Raw genomic sequence first — 27,191 nt, forward strand, 5'->3', positions numbered from 1 at the left:
GCCCAGATATATGTCTGACCTTTTGTGACTGCAACTCATTTTAGAGAATGGACTTCTTGTTTTATGTAGGAACCGATTTTCTTCAGGCCTGCTGCAAGGGGTTGAATGAATGCATGTCAAAGAGGCCAGTGGATGTATGTTGAATTTTAAATAGTGGAGAGTGCCACCAGGGCTTTAACGAGTAAGATAATTGGACAGGCACTTGCCATGGCAAATTTCACTGACATACTGTGTGCAAACATTATTGTCATTAATCATTTCTCTGCATCTCTTTCTGGCCCCACGTGCACATGCATTCAGCCAACATGATCATCTGTCTATTTTTTTAATGACATAGCACTAAGCCTAAAGTACAAATATCCAGTAACATGTTGTTGCACATTGTGCAACCGTTATATACTTTGCTCATTATTGTGGCTGACTGACAATAAGTTTGTCATTCTAACACTCAGAAGAGATACTTGTCATCTTCTGAGTCAGCTAATGCATTGAGCAGCAAAAAAGAAACAATGGTTCTGTATTTCATAAGTTTGGACTTTTATATTAATTCAAGGAGAGTTTTTCCAAACTTCCCTTTCAGACAAAAAATGTAGCTCTACCTGAGGAGGCAGTGTTACGGTGACCCAGTGCAGTGCATTTTGTGAACTTGCGTCATTGCACTTCACAGCAGAGTACCTCCATGTCCCTGAACACTCTGAAAGGAGGAGAGCTTAACAGTATAAAAGGCAAAGGTTTGGAAGCCCTTCTTTAATATTCCTGTAAAGAAAAGCTTTCATTACGGACTCCTTTCCTCTTGTCTTCTCTCTTCTCTGCTCTCCTTCTTCTTTCCATGGCCAAGACAGCATCTCTCTGCATACTAAGCAGGGCCCCATACGGCCCAATTTGCACTGCCCAATTTACTGGTGTCGCTTCACATTTGTTGGGGGAGAAGCTGAGGCCATTTCCCTGATCCTCACAAAGAGGGAAGGGGCACGAGAGATGGTGAGGATGAGGGAAAACTGGAGGTGGCTCAACTGACAGATCAAGCCTGAACCACATCAACTATGACATTTAAACTTATACACGTTATATTCACAGACACACATGCACACATACACAGTCCAAAGCATAAAATGAGAAGCCAAACACACACCGCATTACAACTCACAGTTGCACAGCTAACCCCCAGAGAGATGAGGAGAGAATAGATGGGAAAGATGAAGGGAAAGAAGGAGGAAGGGTTTGGGGGGTGGGGATAAGAGGGAGGGACAGACACTGTGCTGACAGGGCTGTGACAGCGCTTAATCACCAAGCGAGCACTGCACACTGGAAGCAATTTCTAAGGATTGTTGTCATTTGAATAGATTAAAACGCCCTTTCACTGGACTAAGCTGTCTCACCAGCGACTTGGCTCTGCTGTAGATGAAAAGTCCGAGGCAAATCAAAGAGGAGAAGACACCAGCAGAGCCAGAAATGGAGGGAAGGAGGCAGAGAGGGGTGTCACAGAGGGCACTAACAGCAACACCATGTAGGGTTTTTTGTTTGTTTGTTTTTTGCTGCAGAACAGGAACATGTTGTGTGTGGATGCAAACATAAACACTAAATTAATGATGGTCTCCCTCTCTTAATGCCCAAATCGTCCTACCTCTTTCCCTTGCAGCACCATGTGGGTGTTTTAACAATTAAAAAAATCTCACTTGTCTTCCCTTGTGGATTTAAATTGACTAATAACTGTCTTTTTCAATTATCTTCCCCTTCTCTTTCACTACCCTCCTACATACCCGCAGACACCGAAGGCTGCGAGCACACTTGGAGGAAGTTTCATGGCCACTGCTACAGATATTTCACACGCAGACACACCTGGGAGGACGCTGAGAAAGACTGCAGGGAGCACAATGGCCACCTGGCCAGTATCCACAGTGTGGCTGAGCAGAACTTCATCAGAGGTGAGTAAGGAGAAACAGGACAATAGCAGATTTGGCACAGAGTGCAGCTCTTTCTGATGTTGTTACTCTGCAGAAAAACTAAAGTTAGGAAGACAAATTTGGACATTCAAGGGCCAGTAAGTCTTGCTGTTAGATGACAGCTCACTTGAGCATGCCCGAGGTTAGGTGGACATAAAATCTCCAAGTTGAAACCTCAGTTAATGAGACTCTAGCAACTTTGACACAGCCATTCTAGGAGCTAAATGCTCACAACAGCATAGTAACAGCAGCACCATGCTGATGCCACCTCCTTAGTGTTTCCGCCTCATGTTTACCGTGTTCATTGTCAGGAGCTGAGGCCTATGTGCAGTTCTGTTTGCAACATAGCCGTCCACTTAGTTTATGATTGTTTATGATACCCACATCCATTCATCCATCCATTTTCTGCCACAGTCTGGGTCACAGGGACAGAGATGCCAAGACCTACTTCTCCCTAGGCATCCCCTCCAAGGGGACAGTGAGGTGTTTCCAAGCCAGCCAAAACATATAATTTCTTCAGTTTATCCTCCATATGCCTCCTTATAGTAGAACATGCAGGAAGCATTTTAGCTAGGAAGCATCCAGGAGGTGCCCAGGAAGTACATCCTATTCAGAGGTCCAAACCAACTGAACTAATGCAGAGGAGCCGTAGCTCTCTGCTGATTTCCTTCCGAATAACCAAGCTCTTCATCGTATCTCTGAGGCTGAGCCCAGACACCCTTTGGCCGAAGCTCATTTCCACTGTATCTGCGATCTTGTTCTTTTGGTCACTAACCAGAGCTCACGGCCATAGAGGAAGGTAGGAATATAAATCGATAGCTCGCTTTCTGTCTTCACCACAATCAACAATTTCTGAGTCACTGCCACATCAGTCCGTCTGTCAGTCATCCACTCTACACCTTCCACATTTGTGAACAAGACACTGAGATACTTAAACTTGTCCACTTGTGGTAACATCAACATAATATGCTTCCATTTTTCAACTGAAGATTCTTATGTTTTAGTGTTGAGGACATCTGAAGATTTAGATAGGCATCCTCACGCTTTCTATTTCACGTCGCTATATTTCAGAAATATCTGGTGACACTTGTAATCACCAGTCACTTTTAAAGAAGACATTGCTCAGTTTAAATGATAGTACTGATTTAGTAATAATAGCCTAACCTGCTGTCACTTGGATGGCTGCCTTTGCCTCCTGCACAAAGCTTTTAGAGGCCAGTGAGTGGTATCTACTTTTGTACTTTATTATCATACTTGGAGATGACACCTGACCTTCCCTTTTATGTTTTCCCTAACTCAGTATTAAATATCTTTATAGTTCAGCTGTGGACGGACCTTAAAGGACTTGATTTTGCTGCCGTTTAAAACAGCCTTAAGGAGCAAAGTCCGAGCTAAATAAATCTATATCACCATTTGTTGCAGTGAGTTGACCCTGCAGGCCCTGATATAAGTGTCTGTACAGTAAGTGATATTGATTGTGCTATATTCTTTCTGCAAATGTTATTTTTTTCAACTTTTGTGATAGCTTCACCAAAGCAAATGAATCCATAACCTGAAACTTAATAGGAAAAAATTGATTTAATTACAATTATTAGGACTTCTGAGTTTTACGTATGTGAAACAAGCACATGCCTTGGAAAGGTTTATGACTACTTGAGTATGATCCATATCTTTTAACATAAGGATTTGCATTTTAGGTGGTAGAGGGCATTAAGTTACATGAATGGCATACAAAAAAGGTGTGTGACATCACCAAAATATCATCATACATCTCTTTTCATGGGCACTTATCTATTCAAGGTCATCTCCTCATGCACCTCCAGTTAGCTTCCTGCATAGCTGCTATTTTTAGAGCACTTAAACAAGGTCTATTCTGACTAATCGGGTATATAGATCTGAGTTTTTACCACAGACATCAACCTACTGGGACAGCAAACATAATCTTGTGTAATGGAGTGACTTTTGTGTCAAGGATCATCCCTGTTGATTAGCTCTGTATCTCAGTGTACAATCCAGAGGCCAAGCAACAGCTTTTTGGGTTAGAATCTTCAGCGTCCAAAATAGACATTCACAGTTTTGTCCACTGAAGACTGTCAAGGCTGAGGTCGTAATGGAGAATGTGTGTATTGAGGTTGAGCTTTTGTTACCTAGTGGCTACACAAGCCACGAAGTACCAACGGCCAGATTTGGTGTGTGGTAGTAACAGGTAAATCCATCCCATTATCCAGTGCACATGTCAGACCCACATGTGCAGGTGGTCAGCTGAGAAGTTAATGATCATGCTCTATATTTGTAATATGAACAGAGAACCCGAGATGTGTTGCTGTGGTTGTTTTAGTATGTAATTATGGTGTTTGGTGTCCTTTCCTGTTGTCCTGAATTGTTTGCAAATCCTATTTTAAATTAAGCCAAACAGTTGAAGAGCTAAATACATCTCCTTGGCTCTTCAACTCATGTTCATTGTGGACTTAAATATTTGGCCACAGAGAGCAGTTTAATTAGTGCCAGTCAGCATTACCATGCTAATATCCATTCAGTTTTTCTTTGGTGCTCCATAAAGCTTCATCTCTTTATTCTTAAGTTTTTGCCCTCTGGCAAGCTCCACAGCCACTTGTGTTGTAATAAGACCTGATCAGCAGCAGCAAACTATTCTGGATCAGCCGTCTGTCCCGACCAGATGCCAAGAAAAGACAGTACCACCCACCTAGAACTGATCTTTCTCCTATTTGCTCGCCATTACCAAAAAGTGCGTTTAATTGCCTCGAAAATGGACGTCTCCACCCCTGCAATAAGAGGATCACAGCCATTAGGAAGATTAATGGGCCTGGTAATGATGTTAATCAGATTCACCATGATTGAAATTCCATTACATACAGTATGTGCAAGCACATGCACATGGCTGGCCTACTGCGCACAGAGACACCCACACACACACAAATGAGATTAACCCAAAACACCATTAGGGAAATATCCTTTCACACAAACAAAAATCTCATCACACGTATACCGTACACAGAAATAATATATCTCTATTAATGGTCATCATTCATCTGAGGTCAGCCAGCTCCAGGACTGTCAAGCTTGAGTCGAGCTCATGTGTGAAACCTGCACTAAGAAGAATAAGAGTACCCTGAGTTATACTACAAAGCCCTCCACTGTTTTACACCAAGGGCAGGGCTGGACTGGGACAAAAAATTGGCCTGGGCATTTTGACTAGAGACCGGCCCACCGGGTATTATATTATAGCCTCACCTCTGTCACGCACTGACAGAGGCGAGGCTGCCGGACACTGACCACCACCAGTAGGCAACGGGTGAAGTGTCTTGCCCAAGGACACAATGACCGAGACTGTCCAAGCCGGGGCTCAAACCGGCAACCTTCCAATTACAAGGAAGGGTTTTTTTTACAGGACAGTTGGCAACTCTACTAACTAACCTTATGAATAAAATAAAGTTCACTATCATTAACATCATAGCACCCACCCAGCTGTATAGAAACTCCGTCATGCTAGCTAGTACACAGTGCGAGTAATTGTGACTGACTATAACAATTTAGCACAACGAAAATAAACTCCACCTAAACTCGGTTTATATCTGACCCAGATAGACTGCAGGTCATAACTTCTTACCTGAAGTTCACCTGACACTCGGACCGGCGGCCGCACAAAATACCCTCTGTGCTATCCACTTGTATTGTCGGACCAAGGCACTTTTGGCTCCCCGTTTGCAACATCTGGACCAAACCTAGAACGTTTTTTGGGATGTGTGTTTGTTTTGTTTTTGAAAGAGTGTTGCGACACCAAAAGCATATGGCTTCCCTTCATCACCTCAGCAGACACTTTCACACTATCCAATGAACAGTCTGCCTCTATATAAGATCCAGCTTATTTGGTACAAACTTTCTCCACCAGGTAATGTCCTCAGAATGAGGCCAGTGCAGATAAAGTCATATGACGAGTAGTTGGCAATAGTCTCCTCTTTAGGTGCTGGATTTTCAGCACTGGTGATTAGGTGTTTTGTTGCTCCACACAACAAAGTGATCAGTTTCCCACCTGAATCAGGGTTTGTGATGTGTCACAGCCTCATGACAAATGTTTTTAAAGGATTTTTTGTGAGAAATGAGTGCGTATCATGTACTCATACAGTAAACCATAGAACAACAATTCATTCCTAACAATTTTTTTGTAGTATGTTGTAATAATTATCTATAGATGTCAAGCAATACATTGAATTGCCCCATATATGTCTTTATTGTTTATTTGTAGGTGTGGATACTGTGTGTAGTGCTCTACTGTTTTCTGCATTAATTTTTTTGTTTGCAATTTCTTACTCAGGTCTAAGCCATGACAACACCTGGATTGGGCTGAATGATCGGACAGTAGAAGATGATTTTCAGTGGACTGACAAGATGGACCTGGTGAGGATCCAGCTGTTTTTGTTTTGTTTTGTAGTCAGCTGATTCCAGCGTACTTAAAGCTCCTGGAGTTGCATAGCAAATTTTGATGTGGTCATTGTAGCAGCAGTCGTGATTCCCAACAAAATGTTTTCTCCACTGCCTGTAGTAAAAAAAAAGTAGCACTTTTTGCTCAAGTTTGTTTCTTTAACCTTGCCTGCTTGTGTATGTGTGCAGCAATATGAGAACTGGCGTGAAAACCAGCCAGACAACTTCTTTGCTGGAGGAGAAGACTGTGTGGTGATGATTGCTCATGAGAATGGCAAATGGAATGACGTGCCCTGCAACTACAATCTGCCCTACGTCTGCAAGAAGGGAACAGGTGAGAACAACACAGGGGGAAGAAGAGGAGAGGAGAGTTTTCTGCAACTGAAACAGTTGATAAAGATGACTGAGAAAAGAGGTGAGGAGGCAGAGAGCAGCAAGATGTAAATTGGAAAGAGGAAGAGGTTGCAAAGAGTGAGAAATGTCAGATCTGAAGTGCGAGGCAGCAAGGGATCGGACTGAAGAAGGCAGAGACAGAATGAGGATGTACAGCTCACCGCGCTTTGCTGTCAGCTCTTTAGTTTCAAATCCTGTACAGCCTTTAAAATAGAATCACAAAATAGAAAGGTGATGAAAAGTTCTTGAGACTGTGTTTTTTTTATGTAAAGCAGCTCGAAAATGCTGCACACCGTCTCTATCAAAGCACAGAGACTGACAGCGCACGTACCTTCAGGTGATTCTGAATATCCTGACTGTGTCATGCTTTACATTACACACAACTGTGTGCGGTGCAAGAGATTAAGACCAAGCCTCTTCAGTCACTCTGCATACCTTAGAGTCACACTGCTTGCGTCTTACAAGCCCTCTCTTTCTGATGTCCTGTCATCCTCCAGCATCAACTTTAACAAGTTTTCCACACACGGCTCATGTCCTGACTCGATTTTTTCTTTACCCATGTGCTGTTTTAGTTATCATTGTATACGCTGCTACCTCTTCTTTATGTCTCCTGTTGCAGCTGTCCCATCTAAGTGTAGGCTTCTACGTGTTCCTCTGAGAGCATATTAGAGCTTATTTTTTCATACAGGTCAAACTTATGATCAAGAGCGGGTGGCTTGACATATAAATAGTAGGGGTGCAACGATACACAAAATTCACGGTTCGGTTCGATACTTTGGTGTCACGGTTCGATATTTTTTCGATACAAAAAAATGTTCATGCTTTTTTAATTTGTCATTTATTAAAATTATAAATATATATTTTAACTCAAAAGTACAGTTTTTAAATGTAATGTTGCTGAAACAACAAAATAAAAATAAAAAAAAGAAATCTATCTGATCGAGAAATCACTCATCTTTGGAAAAGAGAGTTTATTACAGAGAAATGGCTCTTTCCAAAATAAAAGCTATACTATAGGCTTCTTCTGAGGTATATTCTCAGCAGCATATTAAACATATCAGGTCCCCATAAGGAGAATCATGTGCTAACGGCTGTCTAAATGACTCGGGTAAAGTTTGTAGCATGCGTGCTTGTTGTTTTTGTCTGCTTCCACTTGTCTTTGAACAAGGATGATGTCGGCGTAAATGTGCAGTGATATTCGTTGTGTTCCCACTAGTGCTGTCAGCGTTAATCTCGTTAAAATGACATTAACGCCATAAGGCTGCAAATCTCTATTAACGAGTTACCACGGATCGCCCCGTGCGTGGGGCTGGGCGGCGTCAACACGTTAACGAGCTAACTGCACTAACGCACTAGTTCCCACCGATTGAGCATTGCGTGGCACATCCGACATACTGTTTTACTTTTGTGACGCGCTTACCATCAGGGTCATGCTTCACATGAAAACCAAGATAGTTCCAAAGGCCAGCTCTGAATGAGGGTGGGGGAGGTTCAATTTGCCATGTTGCAACGAGCTTAGCTTCTGTCTTGCTAGCTTGCACTGCGCTCAATGGATCTGCACTCGACAGTGCAGCCTAGGTGGAGTAGTCGAACGCAGATCCACTGAGCGCTCAACACAGACAGCTTCGTCAGAAGAAAAGTTGATAAAATAAAAAAAAAAATTTGTATTGTTCGATACATATGCGTACCGAACTGAAAGCACTGTATCGAACGGTTCAATATCGATACGAGTATCGTTGCACCCCTAATAAATAGGTAAGCCAGGCTGGTTTAGAGCAATACTGGGGCACAAGAAGACACTGGAGGCTGAATTTGAAAAAAAAATTATAAATAATAATTATAACTCTAGTACTTCTTATATGTTTGCAAATCATCGATATGTTGGCTTGCTTTTTATTTCAGGTGTTAATTGCCTCTCAATCTGAGGCAATGCTTACGCTTTGCTTTAAGAAAGCATAAAGATGTCTTGTTGTTGCTTTTTTATCACACTTGATTTACTTCTAAGTTGCATTGTTACAACATCTAAAGCATTCTGATCTTCTCTGTTAGAAACGCGTTTTTTATCATGTCCCTGCGTTTCTTTTGGAGTTTTACACCTGGATTCTCTGGCCAATTTTTTTTCTTTCCCTGCTTGCCTCTGTTAGATCCTGTCACCTGCTCTTCCTACAGGCTGACTTTAAACTGATAAACCTAACATGAAAACCTCATTGATGGTCATCATATCAAATTAACCTAACCATTTGTGCTTATTTGTACCAGGTATAGAGAATTTAATATTTGTAGCCTTATGAAGAGTGTCATCATTTATCTTACAAATACTAAATGCAAAACCAGTGTGTGAAAAGTCTTCCTGATTCAACAGCTAGTAGAACCAATTCAATAGCTGGTAAGGACCAGATTGTTCTATTATTTCCTCACAGAATTGAAACGTGTACTTTCTTTTTCTCTTGATTATATGTGTTTTTTGATGGATAGACAGTTCTTTGGTTAATCTTTCCCCGGTACATGATGTGCTGGTATCTGATTGAAATGTTAAGGAATAAATGAAAAAGTGCAAAAGTGATAATTACAAAGTTGTTGCACTTCAAAAGAAAACATCTTTGTCACATTTAATTGCTTTTGGTTGAAACTTCATGTCTTTGACTGATCCTCATACTCAACAGTCTTTTTCTGTATTGTCCTTTACTCTGAGGCCTATGCAAAGGCTCTCTTACCTCTCTTACCTTAGATTTAGTTTATTTTTGTTCTTGGTTTAACTGCTGGCTTTGCTGTAGTAGAAAACAACATTTATTTCCGTAAGAGCACTATTACTTCAAAGGTTTTATGTCTCAACCACTGTTTGCCAACCGCCCTTTTTTATGCTCTGTGACTTTAATTTTGTGCAAATCATTCGTCTCACTGTCCCCCCTGTCATCTTTCCTCCCATCATTGAGTTGAGTATTATAACTTTGAGTATTCATATATGACCGTGGGAGTCTGCGGTCTTCTCAGGAGTTGGATTGAGTTGTTCTTTTCAAGTCTTTATGCGTGTTTTTGGAAAATAGCATCAGCAGATGTTGGATCAGCCAGTTGATCGTGGAGACACGTACAGAAAACAGGCTGCTGCTATATTGGTGTATCAAAGGAGAGCTGTTTCCCTTGTGAGCAAGGTGTTGCAGCACCTCTGCTGCTCACTGTCACAAGTCCCAGGCATACAGCCCACCTCTGACCTTAATCAGTCACTTACAATCACCAGCATCTTTTCATCTTTTCCCTGCTTCCCTGTCATCCTCTTTTTCACTCACTCAAGTAACCCCCATGTACTGTCTGATCGTATCAGTGGAGTTCTCAGCTCCATGCTGAGACTCATTTCTAATTACCCCAGCTCATGTGATCTGATTGTCTTCTCATCACACGAGCCAATCGGGCATCTTGATCAGCTGCTTGGGGGGTCAGTTAGGGTGGCGTGTTGTACAGATGGTGATGATTTCTTTTATTTAAGCAAAAAGACCTGATGCAGTCATCTCATAAGACAGTACAGTATTAGTACTTTGACTCTACTCATTTTACTGTACTCTATTTTTGAATTTGGGTTGGAATAGTATTTCTCATGTACTAATATTTTGTACATTTTTATAGAGGAACGTTCAGTTACCTTTTTGTCCTTCAAGGACTACTTTTTACTTTCTTACTTTGGGGCCATTTCAGAGCCTGTACTTTCCCACTTTTACTTGAGTAAAGAAGTTGCTTGAGTATTTTTAACACATTTACCTTACTACTTAGAAAGAAAGTCTGTACTTTTGCCACCTCTGTAGAAGGATATATATATCTATATCTATATAGCTCTGGCCTTTTTTACTAAAAGTGATGCTCTTTGTAGGATTGATTCAACTTGTTTCAAAATTCAGATGTAATATTTGATTGCTGGATCAACGTTATCCAAGTAAGGGATAAAGAAAAAATGGAAAAAAAGCAAAACTGATTGAGTTCAACATTTACATTTGGATTACGGTGACAAGAATGTCACACAGTCATCTGCCTCTAAGCTCTTCTAGCAAGGATGAGAAGAAATTTACCTACAACAAGACATGTAAGAATTATAAAATTATTCAGTTTTTTTATGGCTTATTACAGAGGGGGGAAATCTAATTTTGCATGTGAGCGCGTTGGGAAATAATAGGTTGATGTCAGTGCCTTCAGCAGTTCATGTGTCCACTGGGGTGTAATATAGCCACTGTGTAATACACACAAACCTGCTATTTCTGAATTCTATTTTGTATTTGCAAGAGAAGCTTTACCAGCTTCCACCTTAGTGTGAGACCTACAAGCCTTTCAAATAATTCAAAGGAACCGATATTTATGAATTTTGCTGGAAAATAGTGCACATATTTCCAGTGTAATAATATTTGTTTCGTTTGTTTGGTCTGATGATGAGTCTAGCCATTCAGAGAGAAAATAGAAGGTAAGAAGAAGATCGCTCTCCTCGCCAACCCTTCCTGACCAAGCACAAACTTCCCCCAAGCTCCCCACATATTCTCCACAGGGACATGCCTGTAGGAACACAGCAGAAGGTCAAGGCCTGCAAGCGGCCCTCCAAGGAAATGCTGTCTGACCAAGCCAGACTGCTTACCAGCTTAAAGCTATAAGCTGCTTTTTCAAATAGTCTCCTTTTAATTTAAATCAAAATGGAGAAAAAAAAATCCTACTTGCAGTTTTGTGTTATTTGCTTCTTAATATCTGTATGTTTGGGATGCACAGACTCGATTAAAACGCACATTATCTGCAGCTACACAACACTAAGGAACCCTCTGCTTCCTTATTACACTGTTATTCTCTTTTGTGTGCTTTTGCAGCTTTTTTCTATTCCCTGATGTTTTCTTAATTTGCAGTGCATTTGACCTCTCAGAGTTGGGCGTGATCGAAACATCTCACTTAGGAGAAATTAACCTCCTAAGACCCGAACTCTTTCATGGCATGCGTTTTTAATTTCTCTATTCTATTCTATTTGGGCTGATTGGGAGCTGATGAATTTAACGACATTCGTTTTAAATTTCGATAGAACAGTGGAAATATAATGTCCTCGTAAGTGGATATCAGGCCCTTGTAGAGCAACATTTAGTATTTTGGTCTAGACCAGCGGTCCCCAACCTTTTTTGCACCACGGACCGGTTTATGCCCGACAATATTTTCACGGACCGGCCTTTAAGGTGTCGCGGATAAATACAGCAAAATAAAACTAGTACCGGTACCGAAAAAAAGAAGATTTATTCATAACACACGTGAAAAGACCCAGGAAAACCGAGTTAACGATAAAAACGATAACAAAATAACACTAAAACCGATAAAAAACCCTGAAAACCATACATTTCACACCTGAGCCTCAACTCTCGCGGCCCGGTACCAAATGACTCGGTCCGTGGCCCGGGGGTTGGGGACCACTGGTCTAGACAACCCAAAATGTGATATCCACATATGTGGACGCCAGGAGGTTAAGGATGCATCCTAGTAAGATGCATCCGAGGTCACTCCCAAAGCTTGTAGCCATAGGTGAGAGGAGGAATCGGCACATAGATCGACCGGTAAAAAATCATTTACGCTCAGCTTTGTCTTTGCCACAGCAGACAGATACTGCATCCACATTATTGCACACATTGCATCAGTCAATCTCCAACCTACTTCCCTTACTCATGAAGATCCCAAGATATTTGAATTTTCCATTAGAGGCAACAACTCTTTCCCAACCCAAAACAGTCACCCTTTTCCAACAGAGGCTGACTGCAAAAAGCAAGGAGAAGATGCTGCAACCACCAAACCTGACATTCTTCCTTGGCTGTGTGTGCCTAGAAATTCTAAACATAATCATTGGCAAAGCGCAGTCCTAGTAAAGTCCAGCCATCACTTATGGCTGGACTTTGGTTCTACAGGAATTGAATAGCCTGTACCACTGGGCCTAACACTCCCAAAAGCCCCCCCCCCGTCACACACACACACATACACAGGACACCCTGAAGGACGCAGTCAAATGCCTTCTCCGAGGCCACAGGTTATAAATCTAAGTGGACTTTGAATGAGATTTGTTACCTGTGGTGTATTTCTGTTTAGTGAACAACAAAACAAAACCATTATCTCAGTTGATCTGAGCAGCTGTCAGTGTTCACAAAAACAGACTTTCTTAATAAACAAAACTGAGTTTGAACATAACTCTGTGTGAGACGTACTCCCATAGTGTTGTGCAGAGAATACACACACACATTTGCACATCTCTCTGATTTGTTTTCACATGATTGCCAGTAGGTGTGCGGATGTTTTGAGGCCATAAAGGAACCAACTAGAGGAACCCAGCAGCTGTTTGCAGCTTTCCGCATGACTCACAGTGACTGCCCCCCTGCAACACAAGAAAAACGGCAAAGAAAATAACTATAGATATTTTCACAACACGCATGCAGATATACTGCGTAACTTCGTCTTAACTTCCAGTGTTGACTTAGAACAGGGATCTCGAACCTGTGGCTCTGGACCACATCCGGCTCTTTTATTGATAAATATGAGTATGAATAATGGTGATTTTACACATAGTTTTATTCATGCTGATAAGGGGAAAATAGAGAATGTAATGCTTATTGAAAAGATTTGTTTGCTTTGATTGGAAATGCTGTTAAAAACATGATCAACACAGGTCAGAGATCTGTTTATTTGATATATTATAGTTTATTTCTATTTGAACTGTTTTAAAACTATTAGGCTTCTTTATGTTCTATTTATAATCAAAGTAGCCTCCGCTAAATTTGATATACTTGCACGAACAGCACTCAAGGGATGCAAAGCGGTCTCTACATAAAAGATTTTTTCCCCTTCATCTCACAGCTGTTCTGTTTTATCTGTAATAAGAATCATTTAAAAAGTAAATAATTTTCATTCTGTTTTATCTGTCATTTCAAAAATACAGCAAAAACATGACATTATTTTAATGGAAATGCAAAGTTAAAGAGCCAAAATCACTGCAGCTTTTAATTATTTACACCCACGAGTAATGTTGATAGGCTAATTAATAATTAATAGGCTTCCGCAGTGATATTATTTGGGAGGAAACCTGCGTTTGATAGTAAAGTTTACTCATCCTAACCTTGAATTAATGTTACGTAGTTGTATGAGCCGTCAGACCAACCAGTCAGGTGGCAGTTGTTACATTTATCCATATTTAGTGAAGACACTGAGCAAAGTGTATTTTAGATGTTGCAATGACAAACAATGCTTCAAATATGGACTTTACTGTGAAGAAGTTTCTAAAATGATTCATTGTCATGCAAGCAAAGATGAGTCTTTTACCAATCACACGTCCTAAAACACTGAACAGGTACTTTTGGTGTTTTTTATAGGTTTTTTGATGGGCTTTTCTAAGACCCAGCATCCTTTCACTCGCAGCCCTCTACTCTTTACTATAAAAACCACCTTTTCCAGCTCCATTTCCCTTTTCTGAGTTTTTTGACGTTTTATTTTATACCTACTTCAGTGCAATCTCACTTAGCTTGTCTGCACTGTGAGAAAACTTTCAACAGCGTACATAGGTGACAGCTAATGAAAAGCTACCTTTTAGCCTTTCATTTGTGTCAAGACAGTAATAGTCTCAAGTGAGGGGGAAGTGCTTATTGCCCTTTCCATCCACAGTTTATTAAACTGTAAATGTGACTGAAAGGACCTCAAGCTGGGTTTCAACTCCGGGACGAAGGCAGGTTGACATAGTGGGGACTGATAGTACCAGTAATATCAGTTGGGGGTTCGAAATAGTGCTGTACTGTAGTTATATTTAACTTTATTTTTCATTAGTTGTCATAGAAATTATTAAGTTCCCCCAGTGGTAAATGGAAAAGTTTAAAACTACAGCCTGTCTATATTTTATTTAGTTAATTTAATAATTTACATAATGGATCAGATGGAGTTAATGACTAAAACCTAACCATAGTTTTTCCATTATTTTGTTTTGCATTGTATTGAAAGATAGAACTGAAGTCAGCCTCGACCACTGCAGACTGACACCCCGACGGGAGAGCTAAAAAAAAATTGGTGAAGTTGTTTGAGTGCCTCCCTGAGGCTTGTCCATCCTGTCAGTCTCTGCCCAGAGTGTCAGTTCTCTGTCTGTCTCAGCTTGAGTAAACAATTTTCTGATTCTGCCTCCTCTCTTTTATGTGTCTAAAATGCTGTGTTACTTTGAATCCCACCTACTCACTCGCTGACAGACTTGGACAGACACCCTGTCCTGCAGATGCTAAATCCACAGATTGAAGCGGTTTTCAAAAAATGTTTTATCCAAGTCATAGTCATAGTCATAGTGTGTGGGATGTGTTCTTAAAATCTAAAACACCATTTGGAACCATTTGTTTAAGTGAAGCACACTAATGGGGTGAATCCAGGTTCAATCCAAGTCATTACTGTTTAAAGACGACTTATTATGGTCAATTCCAGCTCCATGTTCTTCGTCTCTACTGCTTCACTGTTCCGAATAAACAAATAAAATAAAATGTTTTAATTTCTTTTCCCTCCATTTGACGCAACTTTCTTTTGATTGAACTTCCTCTTAAAAATAAGGATTGAATTGCAGGTAGGGGGTTTTTGTGATCCCACTCAGAGCTGTGTGCCTAAGAGGAACGTATTAAGGATATCTCTTCTCACTGGTGTCATACAGAGCCAAGGGAATAAAAATAGCCTGAAACCGAACATTCAGAGGACTCTGAAGCCTGAGATTGTTGCTCATAGGGATCACTTGAGCTGATCACGTCAGAGAATAACAAGGAAAACAATGATAAGAACCTTTTAAGAATCTTATTTGATTAATAAATACTAATGACACAGCAAGAAGTAATTACGATAAAAATAACTAACCTCATTAATATTCTGTCTTTCTCTGTCTCTATAGTGCTTTGCGGGGCCCCTCCAACTGTGGATAATGCCTTCCTGATTGGTCGGAAGCGTACCCACTATGACATCCACTCAGTAGTGCGTTACCAGTGCGCCGATGGCTTCCTGCAGCGGCACGTGCCCACTGCTAAGTGTCGTGCTAACGGCAAATGGGACCGACCTAAAATCATCTGCATAAAATGTGAGTGTTAACAAAGAGAATATGGCTGCTTGGTAAACAGCAAGACTTACAGAATTTTTTAGGTCATTTTCACATTTCTGTTTTGTTTTTTTTAATCATTATTAATATTTTTAGCATGCACACCAAAAAAGACTGAACCCCAAACATCAACAGCCCCCAGGAGCTGCTGTCACTTTGTGTATTCTCGGGCTTTCCATCCCCGCTCTCATTATTGATAATTGCAGTTTTTAGTCCCTTGGGCTTGCTTAGAAGTCGCAGGGTGTCCTTTGAAGTGTTTCGTGCTCGAGGTAGTTTTTTTTCCACTTTTCCTTTGTAGACTTTTTCAAAACTAATTCTAACAGGTTGAAGCTTCATGTAAATCAACACACGTGCAAGAAAGAAAGAAAGGTCCAGTGATTTACTGAAAGATCTGCAAACAAATACAGGAAATGCAGTATATGATGCAAAAATAGCGGTTATGCAGTTTTAATGTGTTTGAGTCAATATTTGGTGTAACCACCTTTATTCCTCAACACAGCCTGAACTCTATTAGCCAGCTTTCTTGTAATTTCTTTAAATAGTAATAACTCTCCAGGATTCTTGAAGGACATTTAAAGCTCCTTTTTGGATGTTGTATGCTTCAGTAAACAGTAGATGAATCAGTTAAACGGCACGGTGCATTTTTCAGGTCCTGTATCAGGTCTTTGCTGGATTCTTCCTATTTCTTAAGGACCTGGCCTTCATATACTATTGTTTCACAATTTTTAGACGTGAGAGTTTTTCTTTGTACTCCACTTGTTTAATTTCCTCAACTTTTTAAGAACATACTGACAGGTTTCCAGCTAAAGCTCTTTGAAAGTCACTTTTTTGGTCCAACAAAACTTGAATTTTTATTTTTGGAATTTTATGTAGATTAAACTAAAGAAGTAGGGACAGGTTACATGCCGCTTGTAACAGAGTGTGTCTGAAATTGTAATTTAAAATTGGATCTTTGTTAAGTTGCGTGTTGTGTGTAGACACATCACCGATTCATCCCTTGAGTTAAGTGTCTTTTTCTGCTTGAATGATTAATAGGTCAGTGTTAAGTGGTTTGATAAACAAAAGCGCAGTCCTCTAAAAATGGTCAAGTACAAGACAACACTGAAAATTAAAGAAAATACAGTCAATATCTAAAGAAAATCTTTGGTAGACGTTCATTAAGAGCGGAAAATTACAGCTACAACTTTAAAACGGCTCAAGTGGCTCAAAACTTTTCCACAGTACTGTTGTTTTGCACATGTAAAACATCTGCACAAAATAATCCTGCACAGATGGTGATAGTGATGACATTGTGGTGATATTGCACTTGCTGCCGGGTATTTCTAAAACAGCACAGAAAATCAGTTTCTTTCACTGAATACCTTATCTTATAACATAAACTTTACTTTTATCAATTTTTAAACTGCTCACACTAACCGCGACAGAATATACCAACTTGATGTCATAACTTTTCACCATAATTTTCTCTTCCTCATAGGCCGGTTGATCTATATGAAATATTCAACAAACTGAGCCTTGTATTTCACTTCACTTTGCTCACAGTGTGACAGTAATGATGAAATACTGAAATAATGTAACTTCTGTTCAAAGCGATAAAGATTCCTTTGCTTATGACTCTTTATCTTTGGACAGAGTTGTTTTTATGGCCCAGAGTTATGATGTTGTTATCATTCATTGCAGACGACATTTCTTTGTTGCCAAACCCAGAAAGGGACGGAGCAATCTAATTTGGCAGTACACACCAGGAACAAGCTTATACCGAGGCAGTGAGTGGGTGGCTAGCTCACTGTGCCCTTGCTAAAGGCACCCAGTCTACTCAATGAGAGATAAAACAGATTCCCTCAGTGTGGTGGAAACAGTTAAACCATCTGCACATTTTGACCTTCCTGCGTTTTGATCCGTTCTCTCGCATCTTACCTGGTTTCAAAAACTTCTGATGCTTGCCAGTGATTCATCTCCCGCTTGCATCACTTTTCTACCCTTCACTTTCATCTCATTACATACTGAATTACTCCTTTAATACTTCTCTCTTCCACTTTGGTTGTTCCTCCAGCCCGGCGAGCTCACCGTTACCGGCGCCACCACCACAAGACCAGGAGAGAGCGCAGAAAGCACAAGAGGCACAGCCACAGAGAGGGAGGCCACCACGGCAGAGAGGGAGGCCAGGGTCACAACCACGCCCGCTTCTGAACCAAAAAAAACATCATCCCCCCCCCCCCCCCCCTTTTTCTCCTCTGCTGCCAGCTGCAGTTTGCCTGTCTCCCTGTCGTCCCCATTTCCCCAAACAGTTCTTCACAATAACAGCCCAAAACTCTCTGACCAAGCCGCCTCCCTCCGGCCTTGTCCCGCACTGCATTGTCCTGCCCTTAGCTCTCCAAGTCAGCCTGTATCATAGTCAACTGCATCAACAGGACAATAATAAATCCCTTTGTACTCTTTTTACTTTCCTTTCTCGGTCCGACGTTCTGGTCATACCCTTGCTGTCTCTTACCTACCTTCTTTCTTGACCCACTTACTCTTCCCTCGAGCTCAACGATGACCTGAAACATGGGGCTACGCTGACCTGTTTTTAAAAAAAAAAATCTTTGAGAGCCACACTGAACATTCTTCAGAGAGAAGTTCCTAAATAGGGATTACATCATTGAATTTGCTGTATCAAAATCAGACGAGTCAAGGAAGACGTGTTGTTGACTTGAGCCTTTTGTCTGTTGAACACATAGTTATTTTTTACAAATACTCAGTGTTTACTTCTTGACTCTGCTGCTTTTGGTTCGCTCTTTGTAAGGCATTGTACTTGACTTAAAGCGACGCTGAGTTGTTCCGAAACAGATTTAATTGATTTTCTTTCATTCAGAAGCAGTTGTAATTGAATTATTTTAATTGTTAGCGTTGTATCTTCTTGTCAGTGTAAGACCATTACTTTAGATCAGATGCTTGACCCCAGAGGAAAATGGAAATCGCATCCCTTCCCATTGCAGTTTCATCACATCACACATCAGTCACTTTTCAGAAGTGTTGAACAATATCAAACACCTCCTGCTGCGTCATACATCCACACCTGTCATTGTAGAGGGGGAATCTGAACGTTTGATGTCAGCTTGTCTCAACTCAGCTCAGCAGTCCCGCATTTGCTTTGTCTTTTTTCACAATTTGAGCTGCTGTGGGATTGTGTGCTGTGAATTAATCAAGGTGATGCAGCAGGGTGAAGAGCCTCTCACGTATCTGCTTCGCCTTTATTTTGAAGGTTTACTGCTGTTTTTGCTGCATTGTGTATTCAACAAAAGTATGGGTACATTCATATTGGGGTGTGTCAGACCAAGGACTGCATTAGCTAGGTGCATAAGTATTATTCAGTCCCTCTCTGAGTGATGTTGTCCTATTGTTCAATTTTGCAATTAATTTTATGTAGACGTGCAAATGATTAGCAAACATGGCAGTGAGATCACACTTTTATATATCACAAAAACACAGGACTTTCTTTCATCAGGACAACAGGTCAAGAAAAGTAAAACGCTGATTTGGCCATTAATACAGGGGAAAATGTTGCTATAGAAACAAACTTAAATCTTCACTCCCAGGTAGTTTAAAACATATGTTTTAAAAGCATCCACTTTTTTTATCTGTTTGTCCAGCTTATGCTACAGTCACACTAGGAAAAACAGGGACAACAAAATTATTGGGACAGTTTACAATTAACTTGCAACCTCGCTGCCTTTAAAACGGTTGTTTCGAAGACTGAAATCTGGCCCGTGACCATTTGCACTCAGTTGCCATCTTCAAAGTAACTTTGGTTTGACAAGACAGAGATAAACTGGAAATAAGCTTATCCCAGGTGTTATATGGGTAGAGCCAGGGTACTCCGAGCACATGTCCCATCAAAGGGCTAACACAGAGACACAGACAACCACACCCTCTCACATCCACACCAGTTTGGAAAATCCTCAGAGGCACAGGGAGAACTTCCAAACTGCACGTAGACACCCACGGTCACCATGAGGTTCAAATCAAGAGCCATATTGCAGTGAGACAACAGTGTAACCACTGTGCCACAACCTTTTCATGGCTCGGGATTTGTTTGTCTCAATTTTTAAACATCCAGCCTTTGTAGGGCATTATTAGCAGTGAGTAGTTAAAAGTTAGCTAGCTGCCTGCTAGATTTGTATCATTTCATTAGGTTTTTTTTTTTTTTAATTATTATTATTTTACTGAAAACAGCCAGTTGCTGCTTGTGGAAAGAGTGCTGATGAGACTGAACCAAAAAGTAAAGTTAGGGGCTACAAAGATTCAATCTCTCAGATGCTCTGAAAATATTAGTGATTTTTGTCTGTGTTTGTCACTGAAATCATAATTTGATCTGTTGTCATAACACTGACATTCAGAACAAGGTTTAAAGATTAAAGGACTGAAGATGTACATTTTTGTAGTGTAGTCTTCAGCCTTAACCAGCCCTCTGAAGCAGGAAGAATTGAGCAAGTAGTGGGAAACAAGCACGACAACAAGCTGAGATTGTTGCATCATGAATCAGAGCTTTGTGCAGAGTATGAGGATGAATATGATGCAGAGGAGACGGAGACAACAAGCTCTTGCTCGTCTCGTGTCTGTCTGTGTGGATGCCGCATGTGTGCGTTATGGCTGAAGACGCCGACAATGGCTGAGGTCCCAGTGGATGACGATATAAAGGATCAGCAGAGATTAAGGCTTGCCATTTCTGGAGTCTCGCAGCTGTTCACACCTGAGCTCGCCCCTGTCGTGTCTCCTCTTTTAAAGAGGGGATTGAAATGGATAGAACAAGCACTTTGCTCCCTTTTTCTTCCCCTTTACTGCCAGGTTAAATTGCTGTTTTTTAAAGCCAGCACTTGGGGTTAGAGCTTCTGGGATTACACCCCAGCACTTTTATCCCTCATTTCTCTATCTCGTTATACTTTTATCATCACCACCTATACACTTTAGTACCTTTCATCTTTGTCGGGAAGTGGACAATAAGCACACCTAAATTCAGTTTAACTTGTTTTTTAGTGGAGAAAGCGTAGACTCAGGGTTTTCAGCAGCCTCTCGCGCATCTTATGAAAACACTAAACCAGGATCGGGTTATATAAAGTCACTTGAGGTAAGAAAATCTATCCTGCGCACATAAATCCCCCCCCGTCTTTGTTTATCTCCCCTCACCTTGGCAATGACAACGCTCCTCCACATGGAGAAGAATAGTGATCGTAGATCCCTGTATCAGTTTAATTAATCTGCTGCATGCCTAATTAACAAGTTGCATTATCTGCAGAACCCCAGAGCAGCCATGACAAGGGGAAGGTTTTGCTGACGGACAGCGAGTGGAAAGTAAAGAGTGACAGACAGGAAGCCCAAAGAACTGTCACAGCTGTCACTCGACGATGTCAGACTGACACAAACTTCTTTTTTTCTGTCTTTCCTGTAAAATAGACTGATAAAAGAAAGCGGATGAATAAAAGGGCAGACCAAAGACCTAATTCAAATCAGAGTTGACACACAGGGACGGTTTAATTACAGCTGCGTAAAGGTTGAGCTGTGTGACAGGACTAAATTTTAATGCGATAAAGTGATAAGGAAATGAATACAAGCCAGCTTCTAGTGGTTAATAAGACTAGACATTTGTGTTTAAGGAGAGTCTGACGTCTGTCAATTTTTCATTGCCTCTGCAGAGATTTTTAGGCCTTCCAAACAATATGCAGAAAATATATTTAAATCTTCTATCCTACATGAGTTGATAGGTTGATATGTGTGGAATTTCTACTGATAATGTTCCATTTTTTATTTAAAAAAAGAGATAAGTCAGAAGTATAATAGACAGCACATAAAAGATCCGTTTGAATTTAACGCAGAGCTTCGCCCTCTGGACCGAGGGTAATGAACAATTTAGCTTTTGCACATCCGCTGGGACTGAGCTGGTCTTTTAAAGGTGGTTAACCTTTCTCACCGGCAGAGAGGAGAAAAAAAAATCTTTCAATGAATTCAAACAGCCACACTTTCCCTCTTGAAATTTCAAACAGTGTCTGTCTCTCTTTGCTTTTGACTCCTCCTTTTAATCTCCTCCACCCACACTCCTCTCCTCTTCCCTCGTCGGGCTTTCTAGTCAGAGCCCCAAGGGCAGGCAAACAGAAAGCGACAAACTCTTATAATTGTGAGTGTTAATTATGAAGATGAATGAGTTAACAGCGGTCTCTGCCACCTGTCTCTTGGCTCAGCACCACACCTCGGGGGGGAAAGCAGCGGGCAAAACGCTGAACGTCTTCGCAGCCAGAAGGCCTCTTCTCAGGCTTAGCCACCTATCGTAATTGTTACCCACTTACTGAGTTCCGCATACATGAGATAAGAATTGGATTGATGGGAGTGCAGTGGCATCTTCTTGTGCTTGTAGCTGTGACTGTCTGATTGCCCTCTGTCTGAATGTTGACAGCGGGAGCGCAGCTCGGTTAAATGTGTTGTACATGTTTTTGATGAAGCACGTGCCTAGTTGGAAGAGTGTGACCGAGGCGGGTGCAGCGGCCTTCATAAACACCAATGTAATTTCCAGTGTACGTGGAGGAAAAAAAATCTAATATCCCAGCATGAAATTGCAGATAATAAAACAACGTTACAAGAGAAAATCTTTCTAGGATGACGACTTGAAGGCATAGTTCACCCCATTATCAAATATACATGTTTTTCCACTATCCTTCTCAGATTGCATATGGTCTGACTTATCCAGTTCTGTAGTTATCTGCAATTGAGAGATGGCTGCCTTCTCTCTCTAGAATTAAATGGAACTTGTAATGACAAACTATGCATTTGAAAAACATGGCAGCAATGTGTTTTCTTTGCAGAAGTCACCACCTGTTAATTATTTAAAAGAAACGCATCCTGTATCAGTTTGTCTGCCAAACTATACCTCTAAATTAAAGGAAGCTGCATTAGTATTCAGCTGAAGGATCATTAATGTTTACATCCTGTCACAGTGTCATGGGCACAACCTCTTGTCACAGATATATGCGTGCTTCCTTTTGCAAAGTGATACTGCTGGCAAGGCTATCTTGATTATAGAAAAAATATTTCTGAGGAAAAGACATTGAAGCTTAGTTTTTCAAGGCGCTTCAAGCGCTACAAAACCAACGCCATCGTAGTTCTGTTATAGTCGAGAAAACAAAAACAGCTGTTTAAGAGTTTAACATCTGTAAAATTGGGCAACTCATAGTGTAAATGGAAAGTATCAGTCACTTTGCACATACCTCGAGGATTGATCAGTTAAATGCCTAATAGTACTGTGATGCCTGTTAGTGTTATAAATGAATTTTCTGAGGAATGATCAGAGCCCTTAATCATATTGCAGCGATTTTCACTTAAAGCGCTTTGTGCAACAGGCTGCTTTCACCCATTCAAACACACATTTATAAAGTGCTTATTCCATACATAAAGCATTCACACATCTGCACTCACACACTAGCGAGACTACGACTAGGACACCCTGACCTGCAGACTGGAGCAGCCAGAGGTCAAAGTCAAGTCTACCGCCTGTTTGCAATGACAAAGAGCGTATGTTTGTGGGGATGAAGGAAACCAAGAACTTCTTTCCCCCATGTATTGTAACATCTTTCTGTTCTCTGGACCTGATGCATTTGAACAGGACACTCATCAGTCATGACAGCCTGATAAGAGCATTAGAGGCTGTTGTCCTTCCTCAATCACACGCAGACAGACTATTGATTTCGTGATTAGGCTGTCTGTCCTGGATTCTTATTAAGTCCGTCGATGGCATCGGCGGTACAATTGCATTGACTGACTGCTGAGCGTTTTTTAAATGACAGGAAAACAGACTGGTGTAGCTTATACCACTCCTATGTGTCCATAAGACACTCCAGGTAGTATCCTGTCCCATATGCATACTACTACTCTCATAACTCCCTATCTCAATCTCATAACTATCTCATGAGGATTTTTTTTTAAACTTTCGCCTCCCTCCTGAGGACTGCTGCATCACTTATCTAACATAGTGGAAACCACACTGCTGGTATTTGTATAACATCGCAGCTCTGTCTGATGCTGAGTTGAGACAATTTATCACTGTAAAGAAAATGGTTGGGATGGATGGATGAATGAAGATATGTTACAGTGGGATTATGACAAACGCAAAGCAGGAAGCAGTGAAAATGCTCCCTTTTCTCCTCTGTGATATAAATACTCAAAGTTTTTTGTTAGAACAATCCATTTAAACTCTGGGTGTGTTTGTTGTTTAGCCTCTCTGGGCCATATTCACACAGCCTCTGTGGATGAAAAACCCATCGCCTGCTTTCTGTTCCTCTCGTCAGCTCACACGCTGCTTGTTTATACCGCTGCAACAGAAAAACAAGAGGCGCTCGGTCAACAGGAGAGATGGAAGCAAAGTAATAGTTTGCCAAACTGACAAACATCACTTCTTTGGCTCTGTTCCCTGCACAACACTTCAGTCTGTGTGTGTTCGTGTCGACTGTGAGCACAGACACAATATCGCTGACGCTGGGCTCATCTACAGCTGTGTGAATGTGGTCCACAAGTATTTATCCATATTTATTGATGTATGTTCTTATGAATTCCAGTCCTGTCCCTGTATTATATTCTTTACAAGACAAATGATCATTAAAGGAAACCCTTGTTTGGATCCGTTAACTTCTTGCTCAGCGTGGTTATTTGTGTTTGAATTACTAAAAAACAGTATGCACCTTATTTTGCATTGAATTAAGCTTTTCTTTATTATTATTATTATTATTATTATTATTAGCATTAGCATTATTAGCATTATTAGCATGTTGTCATTTATGTGCCGTACACTGTTCATCACTGCAAATTACTAGAATCAGAATCTTTCTAAGCCACCTTGGTGTGTTGAAAGAGGATTTAATACAAATTATATTAATCACTTTGTTCGTATAATCATTACTAATCAAAATAAAAAGTAAAACATTAGGTGATAAATAAGATTTTTTTTAAAAACTGTAAATTCATTTTTAAAAACTAACAAATATTAAAGGAAAAAGCCTTTGAAGGCAGATGTGGCAGATGAGCCATCCAGCCCTAAAACATATATATGTTTATTAAAAAATAGTTTGTCGTTTGGTGAATGAAGCAGCCATAAACTGGCTGGTTTAGGTAAGCATAAATATTGGAAAAAGGGGAGAGAGCTAAATGGCTATAGAGGAAGAGACTATATATAAATGTAAAAAGCCAGCATCTTATTTTGGAGAGCTTCTTTTTATCTATGATGACACATATACCTACCAGTTGAAAAAGCTTGTAGTTAGGGCTAGATCAGGTGACCCTGAATCATCCCTTGGCGATGATCCTGCGAGCAACAGGGTCAGACTGCTGCAGAACTTGAGGTGATATACGGCGATACGACAAGCATGTCTTGTCCACTCACCTCTTTTGACTGTCCAGGTGTTCGCATACCACTGCAGCGTGTCAAATGTTGTCTTTTCTCTCCAGTTGTTTGTGCTTTTCTCCTGTCTCTCTGTGCTTTCCTTTTTCTTTTCTCTTCTCTCTCCCTTCACCGTCCAACCAGTCGCAGCAGATGGCACTCATCCCTGAACGTGGTTCTGATGGAGACGTCTTCCTGTTGAAAGGGAGTTTTTCCTTCCCACTGTTGCATTCATGTGCAGTAATGTGCAAAAGTCTTGAGTAACCCTTTGTTTCTTTGTTATTTTGCTAGGAAAATAGGAAATACATGAGGTAAGTTATTGAAATATCTGCTAACATAAATGGAAATGCAGTTTATATAAGACAGAGTTTGTCATGTCTGTCCCGTTTGTAGCAACTGAAAATAAAATAAATTCATAATTATAATAAAGGTCAATCAAATGGACCAATATGGCAAGGCCATGATGATCCACTTGGTAAAATAAATCCGCTTGGCATCTTTCTTGGCCTTAAGACAACAATTCTGATGGCTAAAGATCCAAACGGGACACAAAAAAAAAAAAAAAAAAGACAGAGTTTGTGAAGTTCTGAGGAGCTCAACAGAACTCCTCTTTTAATGTTCACTGCCTTTTGTTATGTCCTCTCTCAACATGATCTCAAACTGCTTGTCAGGGTCCTGGGTCTCCTGACCCAGCGTTTTTAGTTCTTTGTGATTTTTGTATTATTGTACTTGTGTGTGATTTATTCTATGGTTTCTAGTTTTGATCCCTTGCCCTTTATGTCTCTCTGTGTCCCCTCTGTTCTGTGTAAGTCTGTGTCTGCATGTTTGAGTTTCCCTCTGTGTCTTTTGGGTCATCGAGTCCTCTGCCTTACTGGTTATGTCTCTGTGGTTCTTAGTTGCTGTCTCCACCGTGTCAAGTTCGCGTCTCTGTGTCATACTTCCTGTATTACTTTGAAGGTCCGTGTCTCATGTGAATGTGTTCAGTTTACGCTTCCTTGTCTCGTCAGTTCTGATTTCCCTCAGCTGTGCTCTCCTTCTGTGTCTCATTCCCCTCATTACTTCCCAGTGTATTTAAACCCTGTGTTTCTCTGAGTCAGTGTCGTGTTGTACCCTCAATAAGCTGTGTGGTTTGCTGCTGTGTTTCCAGTGTTTTGTCTCCAGCTACAGTTCAGTATTTCTGCTACAGTGTTTTAGTCCACCAGCGTTTTTTGTTTGTCTTTTGGTGGATTTAGTTTAGTAAGAGGTTTTCCCAGCAATAAAGCTGCGCTTTAAGTTGTACTTCTGTGTCTGAGTCCTGCATTTTGGATCCACCACTCCCGCTTGCCTGCCTGCCACAAAGCCAACCATGACAGCTTCACTGGGGAGGCCAATCCATGACTGATAATATTCAACAGTTTTTTTTTTTATATATATATCCATGCATACTTTTACTGTACTGGCAGTAGGGATGGGTACACGGTAGTAACCAGACTGAAAAGCAGCGCACATTTCGGTGCTTTATTTTTTCCTGAAATGTCATACACTTTGGATTCTAGCCAATCGTTTTACCTTTGCAAGCGTAGTAGGCGGGCCCAGGTACGTACGTTCTTTTAGAGCCGAGCGACAGATAAAAAATGCCCAAGGCGAAGCGGTCAAAAGTCTGGCTGTACTTCACAGCAAAAGATGCAAACTCAGCAGCCTGCAACAAGTGCTTTAAGGTGATACTGTGATACTGTCAAAGGAGGTAACACCTCAAATCTGATGAAAAACCTGGCGACGTATAGCATTTTGTTAAAAGCCGAGAAATGCGCCGTATTTCATAGCTTGCTGCGAGATCTCACACCTTGCACATCTACTGCGGGTGTGGTGCCTGTTATCGGACCCGGAGTTAGCAACATCCCCCAAGAACCCGAAGAGGAGAGTCCTGGCCCCTAGCCCTGCCTGTGTA

At 40.9% G+C, this 27,191-nt stretch overlaps 1 protein-coding gene across 2 annotated transcripts in view; it reads left to right on the forward strand.

The window, feature by feature from the left end:
• The window catches only part of ncanb (neurocan b), a 186,069-nt gene extending 161,553 nt beyond the window's left edge, over positions 1-24,516 (forward strand). For both annotated transcript variants that reach the window (XM_086281800.1, XM_086281801.1), the window contains exons 12-16: positions 1,767-1,925; positions 6,277-6,359; positions 6,573-6,717; positions 15,667-15,849; positions 17,921-24,516. In XM_086281800.1, the coding sequence (XP_086137926.1) occupies positions 1,767-1,925; positions 6,277-6,359; positions 6,573-6,717; positions 15,667-15,849; positions 17,921-18,057 (707 nt within the window). In that variant the 3' untranslated portion in view covers positions 18,058-24,516. The remainder of the gene's footprint in view (positions 1-1,766; positions 1,926-6,276; positions 6,360-6,572; positions 6,718-15,666; positions 15,850-17,920) is intronic.
• Positions 24,517-27,191: the final 2,675 nt, after the last annotated feature.

The sequence above is a fragment of the Aulonocara sp. 'chitande type north' Nkhata Bay genome, linkage group LG23, assembly GCF_057382095.1.
Source record: "Aulonocara sp. 'chitande type north' Nkhata Bay isolate Kocher_YH1m ecotype deep benthic linkage group LG23, A_spYH_male_GT1.1, whole genome shotgun sequence".
In the NCBI taxonomy this organism is placed as follows: domain Eukaryota; kingdom Metazoa; phylum Chordata; class Actinopteri; order Cichliformes; family Cichlidae; genus Aulonocara; species Aulonocara sp. 'chitande type north' Nkhata Bay.